Below are 14,004 nucleotides of genomic sequence, written 5' to 3'. Positions count from 1 at the left end.
TTCATAAGTTAAACTTTGTCATAGGTATGTACGTGTAGGAAAAATTCATAATATACATAGGGTTCGCTGCTATCTGTGGTTTCAGGCATCCACTGGGGGGTCTCAGAAGGTATCCTCTGCATACAAGGTGAGGCTACTCTAATCACCTTTGCCTGAAAAACACCTATGCAGAAACTATCACTTTTTTCTCACCAAAGTCAGATTAAGAAATTTGCATTCACTATTGTGCATAACAAAGCATCTGGGTGTACAATAGTCCAAAGAATTCAGGAATTCATTAGTCTGAAAGAAACCATGTGGCTTTAATGCTTTTGGATCCAATCATAAATCTGATATTTTAATTTGATTACTGAATAAACACCAAAGAATCCCTGAAACCTTATCTGTAATGCAGTTACTATTCAATTATACACAATTTCCCCTTCACTGGAGCTGTTTAAACATAAATAAATATGGGTGGTTAAAATAGTACACATTTAAAATTTTTGCCAGAGGATTTGAAAATCCCTGAATCTGTATCAGGGATTTTAAACTCTGGACAACATTTATTTCCTTGTAACATAACCTGTGTGTGCTGCTTTAATGAAAAAAAAAATTTCTATCATGCTTAGATATGATGAAAAATCTGCATCGATAATTCTGAGAAATCCTGGAACATGGCAACAGAAGTCAGACAGCTCAAAAGCACTAATTTCCTAAAATGGGAAAAAATAGTTGTTGACATTTAAAGACAGCTTTTCATATTATTCTTGAATAAGTCTTTGTATTTCTATGGTGTCCACTACAACTTCTCCTCTTTCATTTCTCATTTTACTTGACTTTTCTTTTTTCCATAGTGAGTATAGCCAGAGGTTTCTCAATTTTCTTTATCCTTTCAAAGGACCAGCTCTTTGTTTCCTTCATTTTTCTATTATCTTTTTGTTCTCTATTTTATCTCCAATTTTTATTATTTCCTTCTTTCCAATGACTTTGGGCTTTATTTGTTCTTATCCTAGCTTATTACAGGGTAATATTAAATATCTTATTTGAGATATTTCTTGTTTCTTCAGGTAGGCCTGTATTAATATAAAAATTAGTAACATCCCTCTTAATACTACTTTTCCTACATCTCAAACATTTGGTATATTGTGGTATTTTCATTTTCATTTGTATCTATGTATCTGTTTATCTCTTCTTTTATTTCATCTTTGATCCAATAGTTGTTTAGTACCATGTTGTTTAATATCCACATTCCTGTATTTTTTCCAGCTTACTTCATGTAGTTAATTTCCAGTTTCATACCATTGTGGTCAATAAAAATGTCTGGCATGATTTCAATCTTTTAAAATTTGTTAAGACTAGTTTTAAGATACACCAACATATGGTGTATCTCCTTCAGAATTTCCCCTGTGCACCTGAGAAGAGTGTATATTCTGCCATATTGGGGTGGAAAGTTCTATAAATATTGATTATGTCCATGTAGTCATCTAATGTGTCATTTAAGGCCAATAGTTCCTTACTGAATTTCTGTTTGGATGATCTATTCATTGCTGTCAATGGGGTATTAAGATCACCTGCTGTAATCATATTTTTGTCAGTTTCTCCCTTTAGGTTTGTTACTAGTTCCTTTATACATTTCGGCGCTCTCAGGTTGTGTGTGTGTTATGTGTTCTTGATGAATTGTCACCTCACCATTATAAAATGCCCATCTTTCTCTCTTGTTACCTTTTTATCTTGAAATCTACTTAGTCTGATATATGTACGGCTACAACCCCTTTCCTCTGGTTGCCATTTGCTTGGAGTATTATTTTCCACATCTTCTCTTTGAGCCTATATTTGTCTTGGAGCTCAGATAGGTCTCTGAAGGAAACATATAGCTGGGTCTTGTTTTGTGATCCATCCTGTTATTCTGTGCCTTTTATTGGTGATTTCAATCCATATAAATTTAGGGTGAATACTGATATATGGGACTAAAGAGTATATACAGATGCCCCACCAAAAAAGAAAAGTTACATTAGGCAATTTCGAATTAGAACAAAAATGAGATGATACTACTTACCTATTAGAATGGCTAAAATCCAGAATACTAACAACATCAAATGCTGACAAGGATGTGGAGTAACAGAAACTCTCATTTATTGCTGGTGGGAATGCAGAATGGTACAGCCACTTTGGAAAATATTTCAGCAGTTTCTCATAACACTAACCATAGTCTTATCATATAATCTAACAATTGCATTCCTTAGTAATGACCCAAATGAGTTAAAAATTTATGTCACACAAAATCCTGAACATAAAGTTTATTGCAGTTTATTTACAAATGCCAGTATCTGGAAGCAACCAAGATATCTTACAACAGGTGGATGGCTTAGCACACCATGGTACATCCATACAATGGAATATTTTCAGTAATAAAAGGAAATAAACTCTCAAGTCACAAAAAGACATGAATGACTGTGAAATGCATATTGCTGAGTTAAAACAGCCAGTCTGAATGGGTGACATGTGATATGATTCTAATTATATGACAGTCTGAAAAAGGCAAAACTTCAGAGACGGTAAAATAATCACTGGTTGTCAGGGTATGGGAGAGTGAAGAAAGAGATGAATAGGTGGAACACATGGAATTTTTAGGATGGTGAAAACTATTCTGTACAATACTTTAATGGTGAACATGTGATATTATGTATTTCCCTGAACCCATATAAACTACAACACGAATGAATCCTAACGTAAAATACAAACTTTGTTAATAAGAATAATGTATTTTTTCGTAATTGTTGTATCAGTTGTGACAAATGTAGTGTACTAATGCAAGATGTTAGTAACAAAAGAAACTGATTATTTTTAGAAGGTAGGATATATATGAACTTTCTGTACTTACTGCTTAATTTTTCTGTAAACCTCAAACATATTATTTTAATTTTAAAAAGTACTCCAGGATATAAATTATCCTTCTCAACTTGAAGGGTTCAGGTAGCACTGTTTCATGTTAAAAAACTATTTTCTATAAAGTTTTAAAGAACTAAAATTAAGCAAGAAGTACATGAATCTTTTGAAGTTACAAATGTCAAGTTCATAGTTACTGAAAAGCAGCTCCTGCCTGAAGTCTTTCCTGAATTCCTAATTGGTAAAACTCCCATGCAGCTTCACTTGTGATTTCCTTTGGGTGTTATTAATGTTATATATATTTCATCATTATTTCTACATTTTTCTTCTTCAATACACTTCAACTCAAGAAGGGCAAGGACCACATTTTATTCATTTGTATTCCTAGCCACACAGCACAGTACCTTATATTGAACACTCGATTAAAAAATGTTTGCTCGATACGTACTGCTATGGCCTGAGTGTTTGTGTCCTGTCCCTACACCCCGCTCTCAATTCATAGGTTGAATTCTAACCCTCAGGGTGATGGTATTAGGAAGTGAGGCCACTAGGTGGCAATTAAATCATAAAGGTACAGCCCTCACAAGATGGGATTAACACTCTAAAAGAGTCCTCAGAGACCCTCTTTGCCCATTACATCATATGAGGTTAAAGTGAAATAAAGAAAACAGTGGATAAATGACCCAGTTTATAGCATTTTCTTATAGCAGTCGAAATGGACTAAGACACATATGTTACCCCTTACTTTATATAATGCATTCTTGGAGAAAAAGGGTATTGACTGTATTTTCACAAATCATACCCTTTTCTAAAATTACTTTATAATTTTAAATACCGTATGACTTATTTTCATTCCCAACAGATTATTAATTCAGAATATCTTTTTGTACTTGATATGTTAATTTAATGTACTCCAATTTCTTTCCTTCTTTTAAAATTTTATTTTAATTGTTGTTCAAGTACAGTTTTCTGTCCTTTACTCCCATCCCAGCCCACCCAATTTCTCTGGCAACTGACTGCTTCACAAGATGGTGGTGGTTGGAGAATACGAGTAAACTTTTTATAATATTAAATATTTGTTTTATGAAATCAAACTTCAGGAAATGTTTTATATTTTCTTTACATCTTGGCACAGTTGTATGTAACATACTAATAGATCAAATTTTTAAAATCCTTAGAAGATATCAAAATCCCCAGATTAAGGATGATGTGATGCTCCTATAACAAATGTGTGGATGGTAAGAAAAGGCGATGCATATTACTTGTAGGAATTTAAGAAATGAAGGCAGTGTTCTCTCTGGCTCTCTCAGCAGCAGAACCCTTAAAATATACATCAGGCAGAACTCTCTACATAGTAGTTTATCTTAAAAATCTTTGCTGGAGATGATGATAGAATTAAGACCCTCAGACTAAAAAGAGCATTAAAAGGCAAATAAGCAAGCAGATGGTATGCTATAGCTCCATATGTTAAGCATGAAATCCTCCTCCCTTTTACTTCTCGCTTTTTGTCTTCCACCTTTCTTATGGATGCCTTGGGGCTCATTATGAAATCACCACACACTATTCACAAGGCAAGGCAGCGTCCACTTAGAGATAAGAGAGAGGAGACCAGAGAATAAAGGTATGCATTGGTCTAGGTGCTCATATGCCAAAGCATGGAATAAAGTTCAAGAAAAAACAGGAAGCCAAGGAAGAAGAAGGATATTAGTCCATCTATTATAGAGTCCATCTATTAGTCCATCTAATTCATATAATTATATGCACATCAATGATAAATAACAAGTGCAATACTACTCAAGAATAAATAATGATGAGGTTTTAAAGATTTGGGAGAGTATCACTTTTAAAGTGAGGACACTACAGAAGATGGAAAAATGCTATTAGAAATGATTAAATGCTACCAGGCGCTACATTCCTAAAGTTATTCTATGGTCTAGTTCCTGTCTAGAAAAAAAAAAAAAGAAAACCGCTTTTCCATAGTTTCTGAAAGAAAGAGCAAGCACATATAATAACATCTGGCAACTTCTTCCTTTTCCTGTGCCTCCCAAAAAATAAAAAAAATCTGTGTTTTGGAAGACTGGAATTCACTCTAAAAATAAAGTCTATACAAATACCATTATTTAAGACTTCTCCCTTTGACTGCATTAACTGCTAATGTTCTAACCTGTTCTCTTCAAATCAAAAGTAAGTCCAGAAAAAAGGCTGCTGTTAAGCTGTCAGCAAGGGACTCGCATTCAGCTAATAAAGGAATAAAGGCCAATTTCCTAAATCTACCTTGCACAAGAGTTCAAAACTAGCCTTCCACTTAAGTAATTTCTGGGTAGAAGATGATTCAGCAACCAATAACTGTGCTAAAAACGAATACTACTTTTTAAAATTTCAACATTAGATTTGTAATATTATTCTCTCTCCTCAGCTTAAACAAATAGAATAAAGCATGGATTCTTGGTCTGTTGCTCAGCATCCTGATTTAAGTCCTCTCCCAGAGAAGGGTCTGGTTCACTGAGCCAGCTCTCAACAGAGTCCACAGATGAGAAAGGAGACTAGAAAAATGAACAGAGTCTGACTAAATTATTTGGTCTTACTCTTAAATCTCCAGTCATTCTTTCCATGTTTCCACTACTATTTACTTTACTTTCCTACAGGAATGCATTTATCAGAGGTCCCACCTTCAGTTGTCTTCTATTTCTATTTCTGTTCTGTTCCTTAGTGAAGTCATTAATTTGCATTGTTTCAATGAGTATCTCTCTAATCTCGCTAAGCCTTGGGCTCCTTCCTCAGCTTGTCTTGCATTTTGTTATGACCAGCTGACTATCTCTACCACTAGCACCTCATACTAAGCACACCAAAAACCAAAATTTTCATCTTCCCAAAGAAGATGTCCCAACATACTACCTATTTCTGTTATGAAGGCATTATCATTCTGTAATCCTTGGCAACATCTTTGAATCCTATTCCTCTTTTGATCTATTGCTAAGTCTTACTGACTCTGTCTTCCTTACCTCACAGTACCTCTGGTATCTTTTCCCTCCATATTACCATTTATACCACGACTTTAGTACAAACTATTACTTCTCATCTAGACTATTAAATTAGTATCATAACTGCTCGGCAAATATTTGCTGAATGAACTCATGAATTGAAATGAAGGGTATCCCTACTTTAGGTCTCTCACCACCATAATCCATCTTTTACAACAGGGTCAGATTAATATCCTAAACTGAAGTTCTAACTTGATTATTCTTCTACTCAAAAATAGAGTTTCCTACTTCCCACATAGTTAAATAAATTTTTGCTGTACAATTAAGGTATTTCACATTAGGAGCTCTATTTCTCTTTCTGAGATTATTTCAAATGCTTCTGAAACATTACCCCCTCCCTGGAACAAAGCTGCACTACCACTTCTCCACACAGACTCTGTGCTCCCGCTCATCTTCTTCTTCCTTATTCCTGTACCTGTGACAATCCTATTCATCAATCCAGGCCTATCTCAAACATCACCTCCTCTCCGAAACCTGTCCTGACTTCCCATCATAATGGCTGTTTCCTTTGAAACACCCCAACACTTCTTTTAAATCATTTATGACCCTCTTTGTATTATGGCAATAAAAGAAAACTTGTCTTATCCTGTATGATTTGGGAGAATAAATGTGCTTTATTTATATTTGAATACCCTGCAGGGCCAAGAACAGTACTTTGTATGACAAGTTCTCAAAAAATATTTTTGAGGTAGGGAAAGAATAAGTAAATACATGGGGACATACATGATATATATGTATGTCCCCATGTATTCCTCTTAGATAAAGAGAAGTGATTAGACCTGTTCTAAAACAATATATTAACACACATATCAAAGTGATAACCAAATTATAACCAAACCTCATTTAGACTTTTGAGCAGACTTTTACCATATTTCTGATGGAAATTAGAATTTACTTTTATTTTCACATGTACGTTATGTTTCACTATGTGCCAGGCACTGTTCTAAGCCCTTTGTACATTAATTTTTTTAAATTCTTATAACGAGCCCTGGCTGCTATAGCTCAGTGAACTGAGCGTGGGCCTGCAAACCAAAAGGTTGCTGGTTCAATTCCCCGTCAGGGCATATGCCTGGGTTGCAGGCCAGATCCCCAGTGCGGGGGCAGATGAGAGGCAACCACACATGGATGTTTCTCTCCTTTCTCCTTCCCTTCCCCTCTCTCTAAAAATAAATAAATAAAATCTTTTAAAAAAATTTAAAAATATTCTTGTAACGACCTTATTTTACAAATTAAGAAACAGGCATAGAGACTAAGCCATTTGCCCAAGGTTACAAAGCAGACCCCAGCAGGTCTGATTCCAGAGCCAATATATGCACCATTACTCTACGGTACCTAGTGATTCATACATCACTGACTTCAAAATATGAATAAATTGAAAATGAGGGGTTTTTACTGAGAGCTCAGTTGTTGTTATAAGTTTGCAGGTTTGCCTTACTAAAATGTGTTACAGTACAGTAACAAACCGAGGAGGCTGCTAAGATGCAGAGAGCGCCAATACTGAATGGTATCAAATTGCCCAAGTTTTCCCTCTTTTTTCCCTTATTGTCACACTGGTATTTACCACCTATGACTATCAATGTGCCTAAAATGTCTTCCTCCTTTTCAACTTACTAGAAACTGAGAACAAGGCTTACCATAAGTTTGTATTAAATAAAAGCCAACAGGGCTCCAAGGAGTTTCTTGCTACTAAGGGATCTTGTATCTTTCACTGGTTCCAGCAATAAGTTCCATTAATTTGAAGCTGTTTTAAGTCCGAGTCACAGATAAATCAGGCATTACCACATTACCATATAATTTCTGCTGACTGCATAAAAGAGTTATGTAAATAAGGGTCCTAAAAGTTGACAATGTTCACCCCAAAGTGGCTTACATCAGCCCAAGTTTCATTACCAGAAAATATCACAGCATTTCCTATAGCAACAAACAACACATAATTTCTCTTATTCTTACCTTTGCGCAACCCAAAAATCCCAGGGAAATGGCAACCCTAGCTCGTAGATCTGGCCTGTCTTTGGGCCACACATAAGAAAGCATTGCTTTTATGATTTTCCGAGTATCAACATCTTTTAACTGTTGAGAGAAAACAAAGCAGTGAGTAACATGTTATTTCAAATATAACTATATTTCAATAATGTAGAATTATGTACCTATGTCACAAAAATATGAAAACATTACAAACGTAACTTGTATTCTGAGTCTAAGGTCAATATCTTTCAAACTCAAATTATTTTGGAGAATGAGAAATTTTCAATTGCTCTGAAAAAGTTATTCATTTCTAATTTCGTGCCTTGAGTTATAGCTATCCTCATATCGCCAAGATGTTATTAAGTTGGGGTCAGGGGATATGTACTATATATTTATTTCTTCCCTATTAAACTATTAAAACATTACATAAAATACACACATTTGCATATTTCCATCTTTGTGAAGCCCCGGTCAGGGCACATGCCTGGGTTGCAGGCCAGGTCCCCAGTTGGGGGCATGCAAGAGGCAACCAATCAATGTTTCTCTGCACAATGTTTGTCCCCTCTCTTTCCCCGTCCCTTCCCCTCTCTCTATAAATAAATAAATAAATAAATAAATAAATAAAGTCTTTTTTTCCCCCCCAAAAAGATCAACATATGTATATAGTAAATACACAGGAAATATGTTCCAAGACCCCCAGGAAATGTGTGAAACCATGGATAGTATCAAACCTTAAATATACTATGTTATTTCTTATATGCACGTACCTCTGATAAAGTTCAATGTATTAATAATGCACAGTAAGGGATTAATAATAATAAAATAGAACAGTTGTAACAATATACCATACTAAAAGTTATGTGAATGACTTCCAGGCCATTGTTAAGTAAAATAAGGGTTACTTGAATAGAAGCACTGTGATACCACACAGTTAATGTGATAACCAAGACAGACTAAATGACTAACAGGCAGGTAGCATATAAAACATGAATATGCTGGACAAAGGGATGATTCACATTGTGGGTAGGAGGGTGCAAGACTTCACCATGCTATTCAGAATTGTGCACAATTTAAAACTCATGAATTACTTATTTCTGGAATTTTCCACTCAATATTTTCAGATTGTAGTTGACCGTGGGTAACTGAAACCATGGAAAGAAAAACTGTAGATAAGAGGGGACTACTATATTCCAAAACTACTGTATTATTATAATTGGTAAAATAAATCCTATTTTAAAAATTGAAGTAATTGCTCAATTTCTGGAAAAGGTGTTAAAAAGAAAAAAAACAAAAATGTTAATGCTTGTGGTTGGTGAAGATGTATGGAAATGAGCATTCTAATACACTGCCAATGGGAGAATGCACTGAAACAATCTTTCTGGAAAGCAATTTGATATCTACCATAAGTTATTAAAATAATTCTACCCTTTGTTTTGAGAATTCCATTTCTGGAAACTTATACTTTAAAAAACTACTTCAGAAATGTCCCAAGTTGAATCAATTTTATTTCACAAAAATCTCTTAAATCTGTCTACTTCTTTCTAGTTCCTCCACCAACCTCATCCAAGCTATCATTTCTTTCTTTTTTTAATTCGACAATTTTATGTAGGAACCACCAAAGTTTAGTGTTTAATATTTAATAGCACAACCGACCAAGATCCAAGATGTGAAGTTATCAAGTTCGAGAAACAGGGGGCGGGGGAGTCACTCTATCAACTAACTATATAGTATGTGATAAGAAGAATGAACACTTTACAGTATCAGACCTGTCTACATATAGTAATTAGTTGCAAAGAGCCATTTGGTCTTCTCCGGGCTTTGTAAAAATGATGTTCCAGATTTCAGTGTAAATTAGCAGCCTTCGGCTCTTCTGTGAAGCAGGTACCTTGTTTTCCGCTTCCAGTTCTTCCACCCCAGCCTGGGTCATATGGTCTGCAATGTTTTTCTCCAGGTCATCAATGTGACTACTCATATCATCAGTTCTTCCAATGATCTGGCTGGACATGGTCCGAAATCTGTCTTGCATTTGTTGCAGGGGTGTCTGCACCACCAAGGTGAGATCCTGCACGGTCTTGGGGTCAGTCCCAGCCATCTCCCTGATTCCCAGTTTGGTGGTCCAAGCTATCATTTCTTACCTAAATCACTGCATCAGCCTCCTATCTGACCTTCCTGTATCCATGTTGTTCCCTATACAATTAGTTCATCCTGCAATCAGATATTACCAGCAGCTTAAAACCCTTTGAAGGTACCCTATCCCTCTTAGAATAAAGTCCATAACATGGTTTATGAGACACTCCTCCACCAGGCCCTTGCACAGTAAGGGATTCAAGTAGTTTCTAGCTGTATCTTATGTCACTACTTTCTGTGTTCACACCACACTGGCTTTTTTTTTAAGTTTCTCAAATATCCCCTAACCCCTCTGCCACAGGGCCTTTGCACAATACCGTTCATTAGATCAGTAATAATCTTTCTCTCTACGATGCCAACCCACACCACCCACAACCTCTTACAACTAGTTAATTGCCAAATCAAGCAGCACTTTCACAATGAGATCTTCCCTAACTCTAGTCAGGATCCTCGGCTGTATTTTCTCACAGAAGAGTATTCCTTTCTTTTAGAGTATTCCTTTCAGTTATTAACTACTTATATAGCAATGTGGTTATTTGATTAATATCTGCTCTCCCGCTAGAATTTAAATTCCATGCACTAGTAACTTTGTGTTTTGTGATCACTGTTGTAACCCAATACCAAATACAGTGGCTGACATATGTTAGGCACTCAGCAAATATTATCTTTACTGAATAAAGGAATAAGACATTTAGCTATAAGGATACTCATTCCCATCTTGTATTAACCGGAAAAAAATGGAAACAGCCTAGTCAATGATGCAGAACTTTATAAAGAAATTACAGTGAATGCATACAACAAAATATAGCCACTCAAAAACATGTAGTGACACAGACACATATTAAGTAAAAAAAGAAGAGTTAAAAAGTTATTTTTATGGAAAAAATGTAATGTGTGTAAGAGTCTACACATACATACAAAGGTACATGGAAAGCAATACCCCTCGAAGTGTTAACATCAGTAGCTGGGAGTAAGAGGAATCACTGACGATATTTTACATTCTTTTTACTTGCTTGCATTCTCTGTAGTTCACATATAACAAAAAATACTTTGAGGGGGGAAGTTATATAATTTCAAGTAGATTTGCACAAGAAATGGAGGAAAACTGTCAAAATATAAGAAACCCAGGACAACACAGGGTAGTTTTCTATTATGGTTATTTCCCCTAAGGCTCAGCAAATTGTTTTTCCAACATCTTTTAGTCAGTTTATTGAGTAAAATATAAGAGAAATAAGTGTTCATATTATACTGAAAACGGGACTAGCATCCTAAACTGCTCTAAATACATAAGATGGTAAAAACATGCAATACTGTAAGTACAGTTCTTAATGTTTGTATACACACATATACTCACACATGCGCTCCTAACTGGTAAGGTGTTTTTAAAAGGGAATTAAACTGTAATTTTAAAATTCATTTTTCCAATTGAACTATTACTAAACAAATATAGTTTAATATATTATAACATAAACAGGGGCATTTCAACAGCTTTCTCAATTCACAAGTTGTTTTTTTTTTATTTTTCTTGATACAATGATGGCAAAAGGCCCTGTTTCCACATATCACTGGAAAAACTCTTTCATGTCAATACTTTCTACAACACATGCCAAATTTTTTTCAATGAGGGCACAGAGAAATTATAGCTAAGAGCAAGAAAATTATTCTAGTTGGCTTAATAGGGCACAAAATGTCACTACTTTATGTAACAAAATGGGTTCTGAACTTGTGTAATCATGCATTAGGATTCCATTAAGCTCTAAAGTACAGCCTTCAGTTATAGGCTAGATAAATTATAAAGTTTGAAAACTAATGTCTTTTTTAAGAGTAAAGGCCAAATCAAAGAGGCATTTCAGAGGCTGAGGCACATTTTTAAAGAATTTTAAACCGACTTATTCCTGCTGTGCAAGAGTAAAATAAAACTGAAGGCCTCAGTTCATATCCTGAAAGACAATCTACCATATTTCAAAATCATCACAGTTAATTCATACTGTACACCTAATGGTAAAAAGAGTTATCTAAAGCTGAGAGAGACCAGAAATAAGCTTGAGACTGGATTAGACATAACCTCCACATCAAGTAATCTTTTTATTTCGGACAAAGCAACACAAATAGCACAATACCCCTTTAAGAGCAAATTCTTAAAGACAGGGTGGGAAATGGAGGGAATGTCAAGTAGGATGAAAAGAAATTGGGTTATTTGAAAATTCACTGTGTAAACAGTAATTATATTAAAATATAGGAAAAATCAATAATTTAAGAAAAGGAAAGTCTTTCTCAAGGGTCAAAATCCCTTGAGTAACCAACAGTTAATATCATAATGCTTTTTTCTTTAAGCCTTCCTTACAAATAAAAGGAAAACATGGAATTCTTTAACCTTTCTGCTCATCATTTTTATAGTACATACAATTTGAAAGTTATTTTAAAAACTGTGATAAGTACATCATGATAACAAAAGCTCTTTAAAATGGAACACTACAGCAATATCATTAAAAGACTTGTAAAAGTAAAAGTGAATCTACATTCCTTTCCTGCTAACAATATATACAATATGGCCTTTTTGCTGTAGCTAATAGACTCAAATTTAAAACACAGAACTGACATTTTAAGCTCCAACACAATATAAAGCTAGTACTGTGCTAGTATATGGAATAAACATTTCTAAAAAGGTTTAGAAAAAATTATGGACTCACAGTTGTGAGTACATAAAACAGAGTTTATTCTTATATTGTTTATTAATAATTGTATTGTTTGCCATAGGAGCTGTAAACCTACGTTTGCCCACCCCTATAGTGGAATTAGCTAGCCCTAAAAAAGGAAAACTAGATTCAGAAAGAATACACAAGAGTAACAATAAAAGGAATTCAAATAGGCTCTGTAACAATTTTGAGTAACCAAACTGTATTGTATTTCTTCCTAGAAATTAGTTGGGAAGAAAAGGTTTGGAAACAACAGAGAGCTGTCAAAGAGGAGATGGACCTAACTGGAAACAAGGTGAACTATGGTGAAGGCACGCGAAAGGTTACCACACACTGATGTTTCTCTCCCTCTCTTTCTCTCTCCTTTCCCGTCTCTCTAAAAATAAAAATGAATGAAATCTTGAGGAGAAATAATGAGGACACAGGAACCATAAAACAGTATAAGTCAGAAATGAAGAACAGAATATGTGAAATGTGGAAGTACTAGAAGAAGCAATGGCTGAGTGGCTCATTTGGTTGCAATGTTGTCCCATACACCAAAAGGGTACGGTTCGATACCCAGTCAGGGCACATACTTAGGCCATGGGTTCAATCCACCATTTGGGCGAATATGGGAGGCAACAGATTGATGTTTACCTCTCACATAATGTTTCTCTCTCTGTGCCCTAGCACTTCCCCTCTCTCTAAAATCAATAAATGAGTTCTCAAATGAAAATTTAAAAAAACAATATACTAGAAGAAATCTACAGCAGTCTAGATGGAGCAGAAGACTGAAGCAGCAATTTGGAAGACAAAGTAGCAGAAAACACCATCAGAGCAGCAAAAAGAAAAAAAGCAATTTAAAAACATGAGAAGTTTAAATGACCTCTGGAATACCATTAACATCACAAGGGTACCAGAAGGAGAAAAGAGAACAAAGGACTGAGAAGCTATTTGTAGAAATAATGGCTGGAAATTTCCCTAATGTAGTGAAGGAAAATGACACAAGTACAGGAAGCATGGAGAGTCCCAAACAAGATGAACCCAAAGAGGCCCACACCAAGACACATCATAATTAAAATGCCAAAGGTTAAAGACAAAAAGAGAATCTTTAAAGTCACAACAGAAATACAGTTACCTACAAGGGGTTTCCCATAAGACTGTCAGCTGCTATCGCAACAGAAATAAATGGCACGAAATATTAAAAGTGACAAAATGCAAGTACCTACTGTCAAGACTACTCTACCTGGCAAAGGTACCATTTAAACTAGAAGGAGAAATAAGGCGCTTTCCTGACAATAAAAAGCTAAAGAAGTTCATTACTACCA

General features: G+C 35.1%; 2 protein-coding genes and 1 long non-coding RNA gene across 3 annotated transcripts in view; all 3 read right to left on the bottom strand.

Annotated features, from left to right (window-relative positions):
* Nucleotides 1-14,004, bottom strand: part of ABCB7 (ATP binding cassette subfamily B member 7) — a 98,326-nt gene that overhangs the window by 45,336 nt on the left and 38,986 nt on the right. Inside the window, exon 3 of the mRNA XM_028522321.2 lies at nt 7,860-7,979. Coding sequence (XP_028378122.1) covers nt 7,860-7,979 — 120 coding nt within the window. The remainder of the gene's footprint in view (nt 1-7,859; nt 7,980-14,004) is intronic.
* On the bottom strand, nt 2,274-4,579 carry LOC118498531. The gene is made up of 2 exons (XR_004901014.1): nt 3,865-4,579; nt 2,274-3,779 (listed from the first exon to the last, which is right to left on the bottom strand). It is a non-coding gene; the product is annotated as an uncharacterized LOC118498531 (long non-coding RNA).
* Nucleotides 9,457-10,148, bottom strand: LOC114504807 (heat shock factor-binding protein 1-like). Its single transcript, XM_036016671.1, has one exon. The coding sequence runs from the start codon at nt 10,000-10,002 to the stop codon at nt 9,658-9,660; it is 345 nt and encodes a 114-aa protein (XP_035872564.1). The 5' UTR covers nt 10,003-10,148; the 3' UTR covers nt 9,457-9,657.

Source organism: Phyllostomus discolor, chromosome X (genome assembly GCF_004126475.2).
Source record: "Phyllostomus discolor isolate MPI-MPIP mPhyDis1 chromosome X, mPhyDis1.pri.v3, whole genome shotgun sequence".
NCBI lineage: Eukaryota > Metazoa > Chordata > Mammalia > Chiroptera > Phyllostomidae > Phyllostomus > Phyllostomus discolor.
Note: the sequence above shows the minus strand (reverse complement) of the source record. Positions and strands in the feature narration are given on the sequence as shown.

What these genes read in the sequence shown, in the direction of transcription:
- LOC114504807 (XM_036016671.1), bottom strand. Translation starts at nt 10,002, where the DNA reads ATGATAGCTTGGACCACCAAACTGGGAATCAGGGAGATGGCTGGGACT.